The sequence below is a fragment of the Convolutriloba macropyga genome, chromosome 5 (genome assembly GCF_964194025.1).
Source record: "Convolutriloba macropyga chromosome 5, txConMacr16.3, whole genome shotgun sequence".
Classification (NCBI taxonomy): domain Eukaryota; kingdom Metazoa; phylum Xenacoelomorpha; order Acoela; family Convolutidae; genus Convolutriloba; species Convolutriloba macropyga.
The window spans coordinates 29,366,935-29,387,274 of record NC_134472.1 but is presented as its reverse complement, the minus strand read 5'-3'; the positions used below and the strand labels follow the sequence as shown (position 1 = coordinate 29,387,274).

At 35.5% G+C, this 20,340-nt stretch overlaps 1 protein-coding gene across 1 annotated transcript in view; it reads left to right on the top strand.

Moving 5' to 3' along the window:
- The window catches only part of LOC142340333 (superkiller complex protein 2-like), a 58,510-nt gene that overhangs the window by 9,234 nt on the left and 28,936 nt on the right, over positions 1–20,340 (top strand). The window contains exons 2-6 of the mRNA XM_075390908.1: positions 4,428–4,560; positions 5,041–5,155; positions 5,428–5,610; positions 14,051–14,174; positions 14,414–14,603. Of these exons, the coding sequence (XP_075247023.1) occupies positions 4,428–4,560; positions 5,041–5,155; positions 5,428–5,610; positions 14,051–14,174; positions 14,414–14,603 (745 nt within the window). The remainder of the gene's footprint in view (positions 1–4,427; positions 4,561–5,040; positions 5,156–5,427; positions 5,611–14,050; positions 14,175–14,413; positions 14,604–20,340) is intronic.

The window sequence follows — 20,340 nt, the reverse complement described above, 5'->3', positions numbered from 1 at the left end:
ACATCATATTTTCAAGGTCACCTGATTATTGGTAACAAAAACTGTTACCTTGAGCTAAAAACTACCACAAATGAGAAAAGTGCGCTGTAGAATAACAATAAATATTAGACATATACGCTCGTTACCTTGAATGTTAATTATGAGTTCTTGCATCAATTTAATGAATTTTTTACATTATTCCGATAAAAAATGTAACATTGATCACACTTGACCCGTTTCCATGGTCGCTAATAGATATTGAGTTTTGACCGCAACAGGAATGGGAGTTGGGGGTTGCATGTTGGAGATACTGTCTAGTTACTTGGAGGACTGTACTCAAGTTGTACGCGTTGGTACTAGCAAATCCACCAAATTGACCGTCACAAGTGGTGCTTCAGAAGACTCTAGTCGTGGCCTGCTCCTGTTTTGTATGTTCATAATCCTTCATTTTTGCCGGTTACCTAAAAATCTTGGCAGTGAACAGGACCCAGCTTGAGATACAGACAGACCTGGCAGACCTCGACAAATGGGCTACGGAAAACAAATTGTCATTTGCTATCGGAAAATTCCCTGAACTATAACTGCGCGGCAAAAACATGAACCTCTCACTCGCAATCGCCACTCTATCTAGCGTTGAAAACATCAACGATCTTGGTGTAATAGATACATCTGATATTACTTGGAATAGTCACTTCGAAGAACGACTCAAAAAGCAAACAAAGTTTTGTACTCTCTGAAACGAAATGTCGCACATAGACAAGAAATTAGGGCTCTATAAATCTTTAATTCTGCCAGTTCTGCTCTATGACTCATTCTACGCCGATGTCTCAGGAATGATGAATGTAGTTCAAGTATGTCCAGGAATGTTCAAGAATGTCCAGGAATGTACCTTAAACTACCTCCAGAAACTCCGCTCACCACTCGGAATAGAGAAATGTTCAAACTAACTAAATCTAGAACTGAAAAGTCGCGGGATGAATTAATCTTCAAGACGTGTTCACTAGTGAACAAGACAAGAAACATCTTCGAAATCTTAAATCAAACTGGACTCAAGAGACGAGTTTTGCCGATCTTGCAGAATTTTATCGAAAGAAACTGCTCGGAGATCAATCCTTGTACCTGGCTGTTGGCATGTTATTGTCCAACATGCATAAATAAAGGGACAATGTCTTCGGACTAAACCTGGGAGAAAATCCCTTCAACATTAGCTGAGAATTCAAACAACAACAATTGTGTCCATGAACATACTACTCAGAAAGAACTTGTTGATTTTGCTTTCTCTAATTCTGTCTCTGCTCATCCTCTTGGTAGAGCATTATCCCAGGAAAGCATCTGTTTCCATTTAATTGTATAAATATTTTTGAAATCGTCTTTAGAGGAAAACTGTTTGACTAAGTTACGTTAATTTATCCTTTCCAATAATTTCGAGTTCTTTTTCAAGCTGACCAATGTTAAAGGAATTTGCTTTCTAACATTTTGCAACTCCCAGCTTATGAATATTGAGAATTCTCAATGCGGAATAGTTAAATGGCAGCATTCGTTGATATTTTAGCTCGCGTGACACGTTGGGCGAGACTGCAGAGAGAAATAAGAAAAACAGGAAGTTTTAAATTGATATGATGTGCTGAACAGTTACATGTCCAAATGTTTTAGTAAAAAGTGAAATCCTTTGAGAAATTTGTAATCCCGTTTATCGGCTTTTGATTGGGAACTAGAAGATCTAGAATGTTTCCTCTGTGAGTTAACCTTGGGATAGTGTGCTCAAGGAGTGGGTCTTGATCAGATGACCACAGGTCATTTTCCTCAGCAATATTGGAAGAAGCACAAGTTAAATCAACCTGTGGAAAAATGAAATCTATAATGATGAGTTCGACTTCATGCACACGGGATTTTTGGATTTTCTCAAAATTCGAAGTCAATGAAATGCAATGCAATTTGAAATTAACTTTGTATTCCTCTGAAGAGAAACAAAGTCGTTTTTAAGCCGCAAAGCGATAGCTGAGGCTATTATTATCCTTCTCTTGGCCTTATATTGGGGCGCTGTCTTTTTTTAAAAGATTTGTTAACTGATTTTCATGATTTTTGAAGTCATATTAGGATAGTCATTTTTGTCACGCCGAAACAGGAAGTGGAGCGAAAAAGCGAGTGGTTCTGTAAAATTTTTTGCACGCGAATTTTAAAGTAGAGTGAGAAAATGGTGTTTGAACAAAATCTATCTTTTTACTTTTTTCTATCTTTTTGATTTGATTTTTTTTTTACTTTTTTCTATCTTTTTGATTTGATTTTTTTCTCTAAATGATTTTCCAAATCCATTCATAGTCCATTCTAGGTCTAGTTTTTGTTTAGTTAATGAAAATTCTGTCAATTGTAGGCCAGGACTTGTTCTGCTGTTTTTTATTTCGTTAACAGGATTTTTGTTACGACCATTTGGCGTCACAATCATCGCTTCAAATCTGTTTTTTATGCGTTCAAGCAATTTCAACTGAATTGCGTGCCTGACGTCATTTCCCGCTTTTAGCGACGATTGTTTTTTTCGTTTTGACATTGATTTTTTATCATTCTTTGTTTTTTATCTAGCTTTTTTTCTAAATGGTTTACTCAATTTATTCATATTCCGTTTTGGGTCAATGAGTTTTTTGTTTAGACGATAAAAAATCTTTAGTTGATAAAAAATTGTACTGGCACATGTCCGGCTATGTTTTGTTACTTTTTCCTTAAATTTTTGTTACGACCATATGACCTCATAATCACGTCGAATCTGCTTTTCATTGATTTATGCAATTTCAACGGATTTGCGTTTGTGACGTCTTTTTTCACTCTTGGTGGAGAGAGCATTTTTGTTTATTCGCGCAACAAGTTTTTGCTCACACGGGACTTACCTCACTTTCAAATGTGACTTCTTCACTCTGAAATTAACTTACTTTAATTCGCAGAGATAAGGTCAGGTGAGTGCGAAAAAGCGAGTGGTTCTGTGAAATATTTCGCTCGCGAATTTTAAAGTAGAGTGAGAAAATGGTGTTTGAACAAAAAGCATCTTTCTCGGTCGTGGTTTTTTGTTCACATGGGGAATTTTGACATAGATTTTTACTTTTCAATAGCCGCCCTCATCTTCTCAGCCGGCTATTATAGCGCTCCTGTTTTTTTTACTTCGTCGAATAAAAAAATGTTTCGCTTTACCTCATTTTGCGGCTTTTTCAACATTTTGCTTGAAATCTTTTTGATTTCTCTAGGCTAATTTCTCTCTTCTCTCATTCTGCTAAAAGTAATTTTGAACATCAGTTGCTCAGCAAAGCAATTCAAAATGAACAGAGTCAGTATAAAAGATTGAAGTCAGAAGTTGAAACGGGATAAACCCATAAAGCCCAATTTTAGATTCCCACTATTTGAACGTCGTTCCTATAAGTCTTAGTTACCATCTCTAATGCTTATTGGTATTGATAGTAGCCCCTGTAGCCTCTCTCTAAGAAACAGAAGTACGTTATGTTCAACTACGAAATGCCATCAAAATAAATGGGACTTAAAAAATGTTTTTGTACAAATCTTTTTTTTCAATATCTTCTATTCTTTCAATCCCAATCATGCTTTTTGGAATCAACGGAGGCTATTTTCCGGCAATCTTCCGGGTATGTTTTCTATCTTTTTGATCTGTTTTTTTGTCTAAATGGTTTTCCAAATCCATTCATAGTCCATTCTAGGTCTAGTTTTTGTTTAGTTAATGAAAATTCTGTCAATTGTAGGTCAGGACTTGTTCTGCTGTTTTTTATTTCGTTCACAGGATTTTTGTTACGGCCATATGGCGTCGCAATCATCGCTTCAAATCTGTTTTTTTTCATGCGTTCATTCAATTTCAACAGAGTTGCGTGCCTGACGTCACTTTCCGCTTTTAGCGACGATTGTTTTTTGTTTTTACATTGATTACTCTTTGTTTTTTTTTCTAAATGGGTTACCCAATTTTTTCATATTCCGTTTTGGGTCAATGAGTTTTTTGTTTAGACCAAAAAAAATCTTTAAATTGTATCGGGACATGTCCGGCTATGTTTTTTTTATTTTTTCCTTAATTTTTTTTGCTCACGCGGGACTTACCTCACTTTCAAAAGTGACTTCTTCGCTCTGAAATTAACTTACTTTAGTTTACAGAGATAAGGTCAGGTGAGTGTGTGTCACTCACTGACGAGTATTTAAGGGCAGCTGATGGAATCAGCAATAAGTTCAACATATTCTTGAAATACAGCAGCTCATTATTTTCTTTTTTTCGTCTGTTTCTTTTACCATCTTTTTGAGACTGCAGATGTACAAAGCTATTGTGGATATTTTCTGGCAACCTGGCAGATATGTTATAAGTATTTTACTATACAATACTTGGTCTTTTACTCTGATACATATTTTAAGTAATGTACTCTATAAAATTAAATGAAATCGACTTAAGCCGTTGTTTTGTTTTATTTTAGAACAGGAGTTTGAGTTTGCACGTCTCTTGAAGCGGACGTCAGATGATCCCTACTGGCCGAAGGAGCGGGTGATCGTATATCCATTTGAACTTGACTTTTTCCAAAGGGCCGCAATCGTTTGTCTAGAAAACAGGCAAGATATTTTCTGTAGCTTAAATTTTTGACGTATTGGTTGCAGCATCTAACTGTTCTCGGTGGACGCCGTATTGGCCGACAGGGCGTTTAGCTGACAACCAAAAAAATAGAAATTTGCCGACAATTTTTTTTATAAAATGAGAAAGTACATTAATTCTAGACCCGTCATCGGCCAATTAAAAACCGTATTTCGTTAATGGACAAATATACACCTGTTTTTATCAGCTAGCGCAAACGGAGCGGCCACGAAGAGGGAGACTGGAGCGCCTCCCGACCGCGCACCAAAGATAATGGACCAACGAACTAGTGATTTATCGACCAATGAATGAGATTTATTGTCCAAAAAGAATAAAAATCAGTTAAGGTTCTCATTCTTTTGTCAGCTGAACGCCCTTTTGTCTAAAATTCCTAGCACCTGGCTTCTCAGTAAGTTGACTGGTTGATATTTGATTGAATTATTTCTTATGTTGGTTAACAGGGAACATGTGTTCGTGGCTGCACATACTTCAGCCGGGAAGACTGTAGTGGCAGAATGGGCTATAATGTTGGCTGTCAACAACCATCGCAAAGCCATCTACACCTCACCAATCAAAGTGAGCATTTGAAATAAGATCATGCTCTACCTTTATACTTGCGTTAATTCAGAAGATGCTCTGTTAATTTTTTTAGAATTAACCTCTGCTATTTTGAATTTAATAAAAAGTCTCATATGCCTACTGCCGATCTAAAGACTGATTTAAAATTTGTATACCTTTTGCACACTTGCTTATGAGAATAAAGATATTTTGAGAAAATAAAAGTGTGAAACAAAAACGGCTTCGAATCGAGCAATCTAAAAAAAATAAATGCATTGTGACATTGACAGGCCTTGTCCAATCAGAAGTTCCGCGACTTTAAACAGAAATTTGTGGGAAACAGTGCTTATCCTAATTTTTCAAATGGGATCCTGACTGGTGATGTCCAGATTGATCCGGACTCCAGCTGTCTCATCATGACCACTGAGATCTTGAGGTCGATGCTGTATCTCAACTCCAGCATCATATCTGAGGTGAGAGCGCTTAATGTGGTTAATTGCTCTTGAACGAAGCTCATAGCAATTATTGTAAACGTGTGTGTCTTTCTTTTAATAGCCGCGAAGCGATAGATTATTTCGTCGTCGCGACTTTTGTTACGACCATATGACGTCACAGCCACTTCAAATCTGCTTTTTGTTCATTCGTTCATGCAATTTCAACTGAAGTGCGTGCGTGACGGCATTTTTCGCTCTTAGCGGAGCGAGTTTTTTGTTCATTCGCGTGATAAAATTTTTGGTCACACTTGACTCACCTCACTCTTAAAAATGACTTCCTCACTCTAAAATTGACTTTTCTTTGCTTTAATGCAAAGAGATAAGGTCAAATGAGTGCTTGTCACTCTAATTGAAGGTTATTTTAGAGCAGCAAATAGAAACAGCAGTAAATTATATAGATTTTTAATCAAAATTTAACATCTCAGCGCTTAATGAAAAGAATAAGTTTCGTTTTTGGTCTGTCTTTTTACCGTCTTTTTGAGACTACAGATCTATGAAGCTATTGCGGCTATTTTCTGGCAAATTGCCAGCTATGTTATGCAAAGTTTTCGCTTGACGTTTTTGACTTCTCGAGTGACTTTTACGCCCTTGACTTTTTTGCGTTTCGCGTGATCTAAAATTCTCTCAATCACAATTTCAAGCAGCGGAACTCAATTGGCGGCAATTTAATACTAAAAGTCAAATGAAAAGTGCGACGAAACTGGTGCCATTTTTCACTTTAAATCTTAATAGTGGTATATGTTAACCTCTGTGTTTATTTGAAGACCACTATTAAACTTCTTAGTCCCATTTAGGCTCCCCCCCACTGGAGCAGGCTGCAACTGAGTAGGGCTCCGACTAGTCGTTCGAGAGCAATTCTTCCGACGTTTAGGCGGTTATTAATAGCCGCACAGCGATAGCTGGGGCTTTTATTGGCCTTCTTTTGGTTTTTTTTTATTTCGTCGTCGCGATTTTTGTTACGACCATATGACGTCACAACCACTTCAATTCTGCTTTTTGTTCATTCGTTCATGCAATTTCAACTGAAAAGCGTGCGTGACGGCATTTTTTGCTCTTAGTGGAGCGAGTTTTTTTCGCGTGATAAAATTTTTGGTCACACTTGACTTACCTCACTCTCAAAAACGACTTCCTCACTTTGAAATTGACTTTTATTTACTTTGATTCAAAGAGATAAGGTCAAATGGGTGTGTGTCATTCTAAATGAAGGTTTTTTCAGTGCAGATAAAAGAGGCAGCAAAAACTTTTACAGATTTTTAATCAAAATATAATTGATCAGCCTTCAATGAAAAGACGAATTTTTTGGTCTGTCTTATTGTTTTTTTAGACTGCAGATCTACGAAGCTGTTGCGGCTATTTTCTGGCAATCTGCCAGCTGTTGTTTAATTCATCTCGCACAAAGTTTGAAGCAATTAGTGTGAGCATCAGTGTTTTTTATGCAAAATTTTTGCATCACCGAATTTGCACTTTTGTACTAGAGCTTTCCTTGGCTTCTTGAGTAACTTTTCACGCTTCAGTTCTTCATTTTTGAGTAAACTAAGATGCTCTCATTCTGAAATAAAGTTGGTTGCTAATATAAACGGGACTGTGAGCGTAAGAAAAGCAAAGCCATTGTTGATTAGTGGATCAGACGTCCTGGAGGTTCGGGGCTCGAATCCCTGTTGTTTGGATTTTTGCACTCATAAAACATCTCTAAGCTACGCCCTCTAAATTTAATTGCCCTTTCCTGTAGTTCTACAGCAATTCATCCGACGTTAGTGGGCTTATCTTTTTTCATGCACATTTTTTGCTTTACCTATCTCACTTAATGATTGACTTTGTCGCCCTCGACATTTTGAGTTGCGTGTTGTCTTAATTGATCTTTCATCCCTAATGTTATGCTGAACAAAAAGTGTGACAGTATACTACTAAAATTCAGATCAAAAGGGCGTCAACGTCGGTCTCATTTTTAAAATTTAAGTCGCATTATGCACTGAACCAAGAGCTAATGACGTCAGGCTAAAGAAATTGAGCCATGTCGTTCAAAAGCAATTCGTATGACTTCAGTTGATTGTTTTTTAATAGCCTCGAAGCGATAGCGGCTATTTTTGGGGACATCGTGTTTTTTTAATTGGTCGTCTCCGTCGATGATTCTTACGACCTGACTGCTTGGAATTGACTTTTTCAATGACTTCAGTGACTTCTTTTGCTTTGCAGTTAAAATTTGTGCGCGTGGCGTCATTTCTGCTTTAAGGTCAGTTGCGTGACTTACCTCACTTAAAAAATGACTTCTGAACTCACTTATGGAACTTTAAATTTTATGAACATTTACTAGTTAAAGAGCAATAGTATGCATCTAAGTAGTGCTAAACTTATATGCCCAAATTCTTCAGTAATAGTTTTTGATTTCGAATATCAATTTTGAAAAAGCTCTTTTAGGGCTTTTCCTTATAGAGCATGTGTCATAAATTTGACAGTCCGAATCTAACCCAAAAAGTCTAGTGGTCTATTAAAGGACTGGTGGGCGATCTGTCTATCGTATTTCTTTAGTTTCAATTCATGGAAGGCCACAAGCGTCTGTTGCGGCTATTTTCCGGCAATCTGTCGGCTATTTTACTAGTTTGATTTCCTCAGCTCAATTATACACATTAAGCTCATCCTTTGGTCTGGCGATTTGACTCCTTTCGAATGACTTTCAGATTCGAATCTATTCGTGGGCTCTCTCTCTCTCGTCCGAATTCGGCTTTGATATCAGGAAAACATATCCAATGCCAAAATACCCGAAGAACACCACATATTTAACTTTGTGTCTAATTATCTCAAAAATTTGACATTATTTCAAATCAACAAAAGAATTTATAAAAAATGAATAGCGGCCGTTATCTTCTCAGTCGGCTTTTATTGTAGCCCCCTTTTTTATACGACGCGAAAAAAGGTATTGGTGGAGCGTCCTTTTTATCGAGCGTGGTGTATTTGAAACGGGAAATGCCGGGTGTGAAAATTAAGCGTCTAATTTAAGCTCTTAAACAAAATTGTAGAGCAAAATGAAGCGTGAGTGGTTTTTGTTCTTGCAACATTCTTGAAAGAGAGCATGTGCGAGAAATGTAGGTGTAATGAAACTTTCGTTAAGTCAGCAAAATTTCAAATGCGGCATTTTGAAAGCCTTTTTTGTTTCAGGTAAACTTATTGTACCGTTTTAGTTCCACAGGGATACCCTATAGTTTTGCATTGCGTTTTATGAGTTTTGTATGTTAAAGGGTTCTTAGTATATTTGAACGCTTTTAACGGCATGTTAACGAATTTTGAGGCATTTTTCGGTTTTTGGACATCATTTTTAGTTTTCTGTTCAAGATTATGTATTGTCCAAATGGCAGATTCATCAAATTTCATCAGTTTTCAATTTTTACTCAACCTTATTAATTTGCTTTTCTTTGTTTTTATCTGAATGTTTATCTTAAGTGTTTTTCTGGAGTTTGAAAACGGCCAGATTTTGAGAGATTTTTAATAGCCTCCGTCAGCTTCTCAAGAGCTATTATTTAGGCGCTCTCCTTTTTTTAATTCGCTTTACCTTTTGATCACATTTTTCGTTTTACATAACTCACGATTTTCACGTTTGACTTTGACTTACTTCACTCACTGTTTCAACTGAATGGATTTTAAATTCTTTCACGCATTCAATTACGCAATATGGTGAATACTGTCAAAGTCAAAAGATCACAATCAAAGGAGACAGGATTAAACCCGGTCATTAAGTCATTGAGAATTAGATTATCAAAGTTCATTAGAGTGTTTGCTGGCTGGCATTGGTATTAAGCTTATTAGTTTTCAGTTTAGAAGCTGAATTAAGTATAGTTTTAGAATCCAACTGAAACTGCACGCCAATTCAAACACTTTTTGAAACTGAAAAAAAGGAGAAAAATCGGTAAATTTATCTCTTTCTGTTTCAATCCCGTTGTGCATCAAGCGCGTCAATGGCTGCTATTTTCCGGCAATCTGCCGGCTATGTTCTTAATTTTTAAATTAAGCATATTTCCTGGTCTTCTTTAGTTTTTTAATTAAAGAACGTGGGAATTTAGTCCTGATGTTCCTGTGTAGATACAAATAAGAACAGTGTTTAGATTTGAATGGATTGGGCGGATTTTTTTGTGAGAGTCAATGGAAAGTTTATTTTTAATCAGATTTTATTTTTCGTCATTTTTGAGTTCTGTTTGGCCTTCCTTATTAGCACAAAGCTGCGCCCTTTGACCCATTGGTTGTACACACTTCTGTGCTAGAAATCAAGCTTTGTGCTTTAAGCAAAATTTTTCAATTCTATTTTACGTTTCGTTGTTGCAATATTTTAAAATTCTCAGTATTTATACCACTGATTTCAATTTGTTAACGAATCTTGCCGTTTAATTGCTTTTGATGCTGGTGCGTGGTTTGGTATTAGTTTTAGTATGTAATGAGACGTGCTCTGTATCTGAGTGGTGCATAACGTACTGACTTATCTCAGCTGGTGTCAAATTTTGTTTATTCTGCGCAAAGCGCTCTTCACTTGAGTTTTCAAACAAAGCAATCTGTCATGAACATGTTTGTTCTCAAAAGTGTGATGTAAAATAGAAACGGGATCAAGCCATGAAGACCAGTTTGAGATTCGGGGTATTTGAACTGTTCTGATTAGTCTTGGTTACCATGTCTGATGTTTATTGTTATTGGTACTTTTTTCTGTATCCTCGCATTAGGAAATATGAGTGTGCCTAATCATAACTTCCTATCCAAATAGCACGCACCTCAGACCTTTGCAAAACCCATTTTTCCTTTTCGTTATTCGGTCCCAATCGGAGTCACGGGAATATCAATTGCCAATGTCATAGAATAACCAGCTAATCAAAGTCCTGATGTATGCTATTTGTGTTTTTATACAACATTTAAAAATGAAATTGATCAATAAAACTTAGGGTTACATGACACGTTCACTCAATGCCAAAATGCCTAATGTACCAAAGTACCCAATGCCATAATACTGAAATCATTTAATTTAATCATTAAAATCAATAATCTGATTACATATTAGCAGTTTGTATAAAAAGTAGCAGTTGAATGCAGCCATGTGTATCTTACTTACTCGATTATTAGTTTAACCAGGTCAAATTGTTTACTCAGATTCTTTACAAAATATCCCATCTGACTCGCTTTCATTCTTTATCTCTTTTTTTTTGAAGAATTTAAAGTTTTATTCTGGCTATCAGTTGTGATAATTTCAAATCAAGACCCAGTGATCTATGGACGAGATGATTAATTGCTCTTGAACGTAGTTCATAGCAATTATTGTAAACGTGTGTCTTTTTTATGCAAAATTTTCGCTTGACAATTTTGACTTTTCGAGTGACTTTTGCGCCCTTGACTTTTTGCATTTCGCGTGATCTAAAATCCCCTCTCAATCACAATTTCAAGCAGCTGAACTCAATTGGCGGCAATTTAATACTAAAAGTCAAATGAAAAGTGCGCCGAAACTGGTGTCATTTTTTACTTTAAATCTTAATAGTGGTATATGTTAACCTCTAATGTGGTTATTTGAAGCCCACTATAGAACTTCTTAGTCCCATTTAGGCTCCCCCCTCCCCCCGACTGCAGCAGGCTGCAATTGATTAGAGCTCCCACTAGTCGTTCAAGAGCAATTCTTCCGACATTTAGTCGGTTATGTTTAAAAATATGAAGTACTGGTCAATTGACGGAAGCCATAGATTATCCCATGATTAATAGCCGCCCTCATATTCTCAACCGGCTATTATAGCGCTTCTATTTTTTGTATAATTCGTCGAACTTTGTTTCGCTTTACCCATTTTGCCGCTTTTTCGACATTTTGCGTGAAATCTTTTTGACTTCTCTAGGCTAGTTTCACTCTTCTGTCATTCTGCTCAAAGTCCTTTTAAACAGCAGCTGCTCAGCAAAGCAATTTCAAATGAAGAGAGTCAGTATAAAAAATCAAAGTCAGAAATGGAAACGGGATAAACCCATAAAGCCAATTTTTAGATGCGGTACTTGAACTTTGTTCTCATAAGTTTTAGTTACTATCTATAATGCTTATTGGTATTGATACTAGACCCTGTACCCTCTCACTGAGAGACAGGAGTATGTTCAATTACGAAATGACATCAAAATAAATCGCACTTTAAAATGTTTTTATAAAAAAATCAATTTTTGTTGATATTTTCGTTTTTTTTTCAATCCCAATAGAGTTATGGGAATCAACGGCGGCGATTTTTCGGCAATCTACCGGGTATGTTTCCGATTGGGGCCGAATCAAAATGAACTGGAAAAATAATTTGATTGTTCTGCAAATGTTTCAGGTGCCTGCTTTCATATTGAAATTCATTAGGCACACTCCTATTTCCTAATGCGATTATACAGAAATTAGTACCAATAACAATAAACTTTAGAAGTGGTATTTATGACTAATCAGAACAGTTCAGATAACGCGCATCTGTAAATGGTCTTTTTGAAACTAGCCCGTTTGTTTGGTACAATTCATTTTATTAAAACAAATTTTTGTTTTGTTCGGCAACTGCAAGTCCTTTTTGAGCAAAATAAACAAAATTTGAAACGGGCTCAGAGAAGTCATAAGGACTGAGCGCAAATTGTCAAAAACTTGGAAAGAGTAGCAAAGATCCCCCTCACTAAAGTCAGAACTTTGAGATTATTTATCCGAATATTGTGATCATAGGCCGTTTTTATGTTTATATTGACTTTTGCTTGAATTTTAAGTTTGCTTAAGCAACTTTGAAATTTACTGCTTCTTGCAAAGTTTACAACCCTTTAAGTTTTCAATATCATATATTTCCTTTCCTGACCAAATAATGCTTGTAGAGAGAAATAGTACAAGTCAAGCTGTTTTTTGAATCAAGAAAATTTCGAAAACTGATTGATGTCGACAACATCTGTATCACATTTTGACGTATATCAGTGTTTCAATTTCTGAAAAACGTGGTCTCAAGTTTTGCAGATTATTCCGTAATTGTTATACTGAACACTTTGAAAGCTGAAATAATCTTTGATGACTTCCATATCAAGTCTTTTTTGAGCATAAGCGTTTTCCGCTTTCGTTTCATGATAAAATTCTGTTGAAATTTTACGGATTTTTGTTTCAATTCAATCATTCAAACGATACAATAGTTTCAGATAGCTATTTTAAATCAAAACTTCATTTTATGTTCTAATCAATAATTATGATTTAAGAAACCTTGTGCTCTTTGACCCTTTTTTTAATAGTAAACTCAGTGGTTTTGTTTTTGCTTCTATTGTCGGTTGATTTTTTTGAAGAAATCGGCTGCCTGTTCTTGTTCTAAACTTAGGGTAAAAGTTTTTGTTCTAAACTTAGGGTCTTTCCCATTATAGCCCCCCAGCTTAGTGGTCAGATAACCTATAGCCCCCCAATCATGGTAAATATACCATAATGGGGCTATATTTTCTAGGGGAGGGGAGCTATAATGGGAAAGACCCGAAACTTAAATGCTTGTGACTTCTTAATTATACTGAGTTGTTAGTTTCCTTATTAATTGCTCTCGAATGAAATTTGAAGCAATTATAATAAACGTCTGTGTATTTCAATGCAAAGTTTTTCCTGTTCTAGAACATTCTTTCGATTTCGCTTCGCGAGTGACTTTTTCACGCTTGATTGCTTGATTTTTGCGTGGCCTAATTTGCTCGTTCAGAAATTAAGTCTGTTGCTAGAACCAAAGCGGTTGTAAGATAAGTTATCGCAAGGCTCTGATAGCCGATTGGTTAATGCTTCTGTCTATTACGCCAGAGTGCGGGAGTCGGGAATTTTTTCTACCCATATAAAAATCTAGGCTAGAATTCTGAATTAAATTGTCCCACCTGTCGTTCGAGAGAAATTTGTCCCAGGTTAGTCGGTTTATGTTAATTAATTGGTCTCAAACGAAACAAAATTTGTAGCAATCATGTAGTCCTGTTGGTTTTTTTCTGATAGTTTTTTTCTGACCATTTCGACAAATCACAACGAAACTGTTGAGAAGATAAATTCATAGTGAGAGGGTCAGTTTTTTGGGGGTCACCCCTCAACCCCCCTCCCACAAACACCGCACGCGCACAAACACACATTCTTAGATAAATGAGTGCGCACAAACGTATATACATACCCACCCACCTCAGTGTACCATCCAAACACTGCACGTGCGACTCGTCCCCCTCTATTAATCGCCCTCCCGAATGCATCCCTTTTCTTCTCTCTCCATAAGCTCCCGCTATCTATTGACTAAGCCAATCGCATGACAGTCGTCAAAGATCAATTCGCCCTATGTTAGTCAATTATGTTTAAATATCGATGCCTGTCATCAATAAGGGCAAGTTTATGAGCAGAGCTATAAGCATCCTCTAGCTTAATTTTACCGTATCTAAGAGGTTCTTATTGTTCCTGGTTTAAGTAATAAGAGTTTCGTAGGTGGACTTTGTGATATTTGACGAGGTGCACTACATCAGTGATGAGGAAAGAGGAGTGGTGTGGGAAGAGACACTCATCATGCTGCCTCCCTCTGTCACCATTGTTATGCTCAGTGCTACTGTAGGTTAGCGGACACTCTATTACCACATAGCAATTTCCATGCAAAAGAATTCGATTGCTGCGAAAAATTCCTCGAACCAGACCAAGGTTTTGACCATTCGGTTATCGAACATAACAGATGTATGTAAGTGTGGTGTGTGTATGGTCCGCGCTACGAAAGAGTTGACATTCATTCATTTGATGGAAATCATCTGAAGTCAGAGTCCGTTCTATTCTGTTCACAATTGTTTTTTTTTGCTTAAGGTAACGCTATGCAATTTGCAAACTGGATCGGTGGAATTAAGAAGCGTCTAGTTAATGTGGTCTTTACAGCCGAGAGGCCAGTTCCCCTCACACACCACCTCTACACTGGCTTTAAGGCCAAGGGAAAGAAAGAGCCAGAACTCATTCCATTTCTCACTCATGAGAAAACCGTCAATGAAACTGTAGTCAGGTGAGTTATCCCCAATCATAATCTTTACAGTAGTTCTTTATAAAGAAAAAACATAGCCGGACAAGTCTTGACGTCCAATTCAAAGAATTTTCATCGCCTAAACAAAAACTAAGCCTAGAACGAAATCTGAGTGAATTTGGAAAATCATTTCCAAAAAAATCAGATCAAAAAAATTAAAAAACAAAATCAAGGTCAAAATGCCGCTGAACAAAAAATCACTAGCGAAAAAGAGAAATTTGGTTCAAACAAAAAATTAGGCCCAGAATGAACTGAATAGATTAGGAAAACCATTTAGAAAAAAATCCGATCCAAAAAATAATAAAAAAAAAACATAGCAGGACAAGTCCTGACGTATAATTCAAAGAATTTTCATTAACTAAACAAAAAACTAGACCTGGAATGAACTATGAATGGAATGGGGAAAACCATTTAGAAAAAAATCCGATCCAAAAAAATCGAAAAAACTAAAAACCAAAGTGAAATTGCCACATGTGAACAAAAAAACACTAGCGAGAAAGCGAATTTTTGTTCAAACACCGTTTTTTCACTCTACTTTAAACTTAGAGCAAAACAAATCACGCCGCAACACCACTCATTTTTTCACTCCACTTCCTGTTTCGGCGTGACCAAAATCACCACTCCAATTTGACTTCAAAAATCATGAAAATATGAACAGATCTTAAAAAAAACAAAGCCGGAAAAATTCCGGAAACGACTCGAAGTGGAAATCCACTTAAATGCTATCCAACTACTCATCAGACAAAACGTGCCTCAAATAATTTAGGATTATCTTGAAATAAAACCATAAAACAAAAAAGTAAAAAAAAATCAAATCTATTAAAATATGATAAAAAAAAATCTGATCAAATTCTGACATAAATTGAGACCCCGAAACAACTATCTCTGCCACAATTACTCCATCAACACAACTAATACCTACTAAAATCACGTACGAGATTTCAAAAATACTCAAAGCCAAATCACGAAAAAATAAGCTCTTTGAACAAACATCTTTGACTAAAAAACTGGAAAAAGTTGATATATTTTTAATATTACAAAAGCACATAAATCCAAACAAATTCTTTTCAGCCAATACGGTATACAGATGCTCGCAAAACAATAGGAAAGTCATAATAGGTTAAGAAACTTGTCTAAAGAACAAAAAACCGAAAAACTGCAAAAAATTAAGAAAAGTATTTCCAATTTTCGCCATTTTTCGTCATATTTCTCAAAAAAAATGCTTCATATTCACAAAACTGTAACCACGTGTTACTAAAATTTGCTCAAGTAATAGGGGTCTTTTCAATACCCATTTGAGGCAGTAAAACAAAACAATAGTAAAAAAATTGTAAAAATTAGCCCAAAAATCGGCAAAATACATGAAAAGCATCCGAATTAACATTAAACTCATAAATTTTCAGAAACCTTCAAACCACTACCAAACCCAGCCTAAGATTTAAAGAAAATCTTAGCAAACCCTTAACCAAAAAAATGAGGAAAAAAACTGCGTTAAAATGCCGCACGTGAACAAAAGCATTTCGCTCGTTTACAATTTTTTCACACCTCAATTTCTTGCTCTCTAGAAAACAGCGTTATGAACAAAAAACCACTCTCTTTTCGCTCCACTCTTCATGTTAATCAGCAACAAAATCATTCCAAGTTTTTGCACGTGTTTCATTTCCCGCTTCAAAATTCACTCCATTAACATTGATTTTAAAAAAAGGACTTTTCCAATACTCCTCTTCGAGTCGTAAAAAGACAGCGCCCCAATACAATTCAAATTCTTTGAATTGTAAAAAAAATAGGAGCGCTATAATAGCCGACTGAGAAGATGAGGGCGGCTATTAATAAATCAAAAACTTCAAAAAAAATCAAGCGTGAAGAAGTCACTCGAGAGGTGAAATTGAAAGAATGTTCTAGAAGAAAAGGGTCAATCAAAAAGTTTACAAAAAAAAACAGGCACGTTTACAATAACTGTTTGAAACTTTGTTCAAGACCAATTAAAAAATACCTTGTACATCTCAATTTAATTGAGGGGGCTAAAATCTGTCGTAGCTTGCTTCAGCCAAGTGGGTAGCTGGCTATTGGTTTAACAAGCTGCTTCATATAATGTTAAATAGAACCAGGGGTAATAAATAATTAGTCACTAAGCACTCGAGGCTAAGCTTTCTGCTCTAAAAATATTTCCAATTTTCGCCATTTTTTTGTCATATTTCTCAACAAAAAATTATTCTTACCCACAAAACTGTAACCAATTGTTATCATAAAATTGCTCAAGTAGAAGGGGTTTCTTCAATACCCATTTGAGCCAGTAAAACAAAATAATCGTCAAAAAACCGCAAAAATTAGCCCGAAAATCAGCAAAATACAATAAATTAAATGTGAATTATCATAAAATTCACATCAATTTCCAGAAACCTTCAAACCACTACCGAAACCAGCCTAAAATTAAAACAAAATCATAACCAAACCTCTTAACCAAAATAAATGAAAAAAACTGCTTTAAAAAGCCGCACGTGAACAAAAAATTTCGCTCGCTCATAGAAAATTTTTTCACACATCAATTTCTCGCTCTCTCAAAAACAACGGTATGAAGAAAAAACCACTCTTTTCGCTCCGCTCTTCACTTTTGTTCAGCAACCAAATCCCTCCGAATTTTTTCATGCGTTTCATTTCCCGCTTCAAAAATCACTCCAATAAAATTGATTAAAAAAAGACTTCTCCAATACTCCTCTTCGAGTCGTAAAAAGACAGCGCCCCAATACAATTCAAATTCTTTAAATTGTAAAGAACAGTGAAAATCAAAGTGAAATTGCCGCATATGAACAAAAAACCACTAGCGAGAAAGCAAATTTTTGTTCAAACACCGTTTTCTTACTCAACTTTAAAATAAAGAGCGAAAAACTTTCATGCCGCGAAACCATTCACTTTTTTGCCCCACTACCTGTTTAGGCGTGACCAAAAAAACTACTCCAATTTGACTTCGTAAGTCATGAAAATGTGTGAAAAGATCTTAAAAAGAGCGCCACAATACAATTCAAATTCTTTGAATTGTAAAAAAAAATAGGAGCGCTATAATAGCCGACTGAGAAGATGAGGGCGGCTATTAATAAATCAAAAACTTCAAAAAAAATCAAGCGTGAAGAAGTCACTCGAGAGGTGAAATTGAAAGAATGTTCTAGAAGAAAAGGGTCAATCAAAAAGTTTACAAAAAAAACAGGCACGTTTACAATAACTGTTTGAAACTTTGTTCAAGACCAATTAAAAAATACCTTGTACATCTCAATTTAATTGAGGGGGCTAAAATCTGTCGTAGCTTGCTTCAGCCAAGTGGGTAGCTGGCTATTGGTTTAACAAGCTGCTTCATATAATGTTAAATAGAACCAGGGGTAATAAATAATTAGTCACTAAGCACTCGAGGCTAAGCTTTCTGCTCTAAAAATATTTCCAATTTTCGCCATTTTTTTGTCATATTTCTCAACAAAAAATTATTCTTACCCACAAAACTGTAACCAATTGTTATCATAAAATTGCTCAAGTAGAAGGGGTTTCTTCAATACCCATTTGAGCCAGTAAAACAAAATAATCGTCAAAAAACCGCAAAAATTAGCCCGAAAATCAGCAAAATACAATAAATTAAATGTGAATTATCATAAAATTCACATCAATTTCCAGAAACCTTCAAACCACTACCGAAACCAGCCTAAAATTAAAACAAAATCATAACCAAACCTCTTAACCAAAATAAATGAAAAAAACTGCTTTAAAAAGCCGCACGTGAACAAAAAATTTCGCTCGCTCATAGAAAATTTTTTCACACATCAATTTCTCGCTCTCTCAAAAACAACGGTATGAAGAAAAAACCACTCTTTTCGCTCCGCTCTTCACTTTTGTTCAGCAACCAAATCCCTCCGAATTTTTTCATGCGTTTCATTTCCCGCTTCAAAAATCACTCCAATAAAATTGATTAAAAAAAGACTTCTCCAATACTCCTCTTCGAGTCGTAAAAAGACAGCGCCCCAATACAATTCAAATTCTTTAAATTGTAAAGAACAGTGAAAATCAAAGTGAAATTGCCGCATATGAACAAAAAACCACTAGCGAGAAAGCAAATTTTTGTTCAAACACCGTTTTCTTACTCAACTTTAAAATAAAGAGCGAAAAACTTTCATGCCGCGAAACCATTCACTTTTTTGCCCCACTACCTGTTTAGGCGTGACCAAAAAAACTACTCCAATTTGACTTCGTAAGTCATGAAAATGTGTGAAAAGATCTTAAAAAGAGCGCCACAATACAATTCAAATTCTTTGAATTGTAAAAAACAAGTTTAATTTTAACTACAAGCATGACGAAAGCTTTCCTTTCGAAGTTCGTGGAATACTCATATATGCGCTGGGAATGTTGTTTTTAGGTTTTCAAAATCTTATCAGTAACCATTGTTAAGCTTGTTTATTAATAGTCGCAGAGCGATAGCTGGGGCTATTATTGGCCTTCTCTTGGTTTTTTACAATTCAATGAATTTGAATTGTATTGGGGCGCTGTGTTTTTTTTTAAGATGTGTTCACACATTTTTCAATGACTTTGATCTTTCAAAACGGAATAAACAGGTAAAGCCCAGCGGGCACTAAGTTTCATTAGAGGCCCAAAGTGAGCTTCGGTAGTCCTTCAAGTGCTTAGAGTGGTGCAGCTGCTGGGATCGCCTTAATTAAAGGCTGAAAGGTCATTTTTAGGAGTTTTTGGGCTCAAAATGTTGCAATTTTTCGTGATTTTTTTAATGTTTGTTGTTTTAGTCCTACGTTGAAGTTTTTCAAAAATGATTAAGGCCTTTTGCAAGATAAAATAACTTGTTATGACCATTTTTTGAGCTATACGTTTTGGTACTACTAGTACAAACATGCAAAATGATACTAATTTTTGCAATTTTTTTTTCAATTTTTTTGAATTTTTGTCAGTTTTTCAGTTTTCCCAGCTTCAGGGGCCAGGAAATGTCTTTTGTGCTTTGACAATAGAGCACTGCATGATTTGTAGTAGTGAATGATTGGTTTTCAACATTTAAATGTTTCGAAATTTGGCATTTTTTTAATATCAAATTTGAAATTTTTTAAAGATTTCCTAAAATTTATGTCAATTTTTGATATTTTTCCATTCTGAAGTGCCAGAAAGTTAAATCCAAGGTCTGATAAAGAGTTGTTGCATGATTGTTGGTTTAGATGGATTTGTTATCAACAATTTAGCTTTTCCAATTTTAGAAATTTTTTTATGAAAGTTGCAATTTTTTTTCAAGTTTTTTTTTTAAAAAAATTGCCTTATATTGAGTTATTCTTGCCTCAGTAGCCAGCTAAACTCATCAAGAGTGTGATAATATGTTATTAGATAGCTGCTAGGGGGCAATTGAACGGTTTTCAACATTTTAATAGAACAAATTTCTGGTTTTTGAAATAAGAGATTTTTTCTGAAAATTATTGCCTATCGATCTTTGAGCCAATGAATTTTTTAATGCTTGGAATTGATTTAATGGATAGCCTCTATAGACACAGAAATGATTCTGAAGATATTAATACAACAATTTTCAGGAAATACAACAATTTTCAGTAAAATTTTCAGGAAAATATCTGCATGACCTGAATTTTTTCAGGTCATGCAGATATAATACTGGACCGATTTCAAAAACAAAAATTGATCTTGACATATTTTTGAAATTGGTATATTTAAAGGGATGAAATTTTGCCTAAGGGGT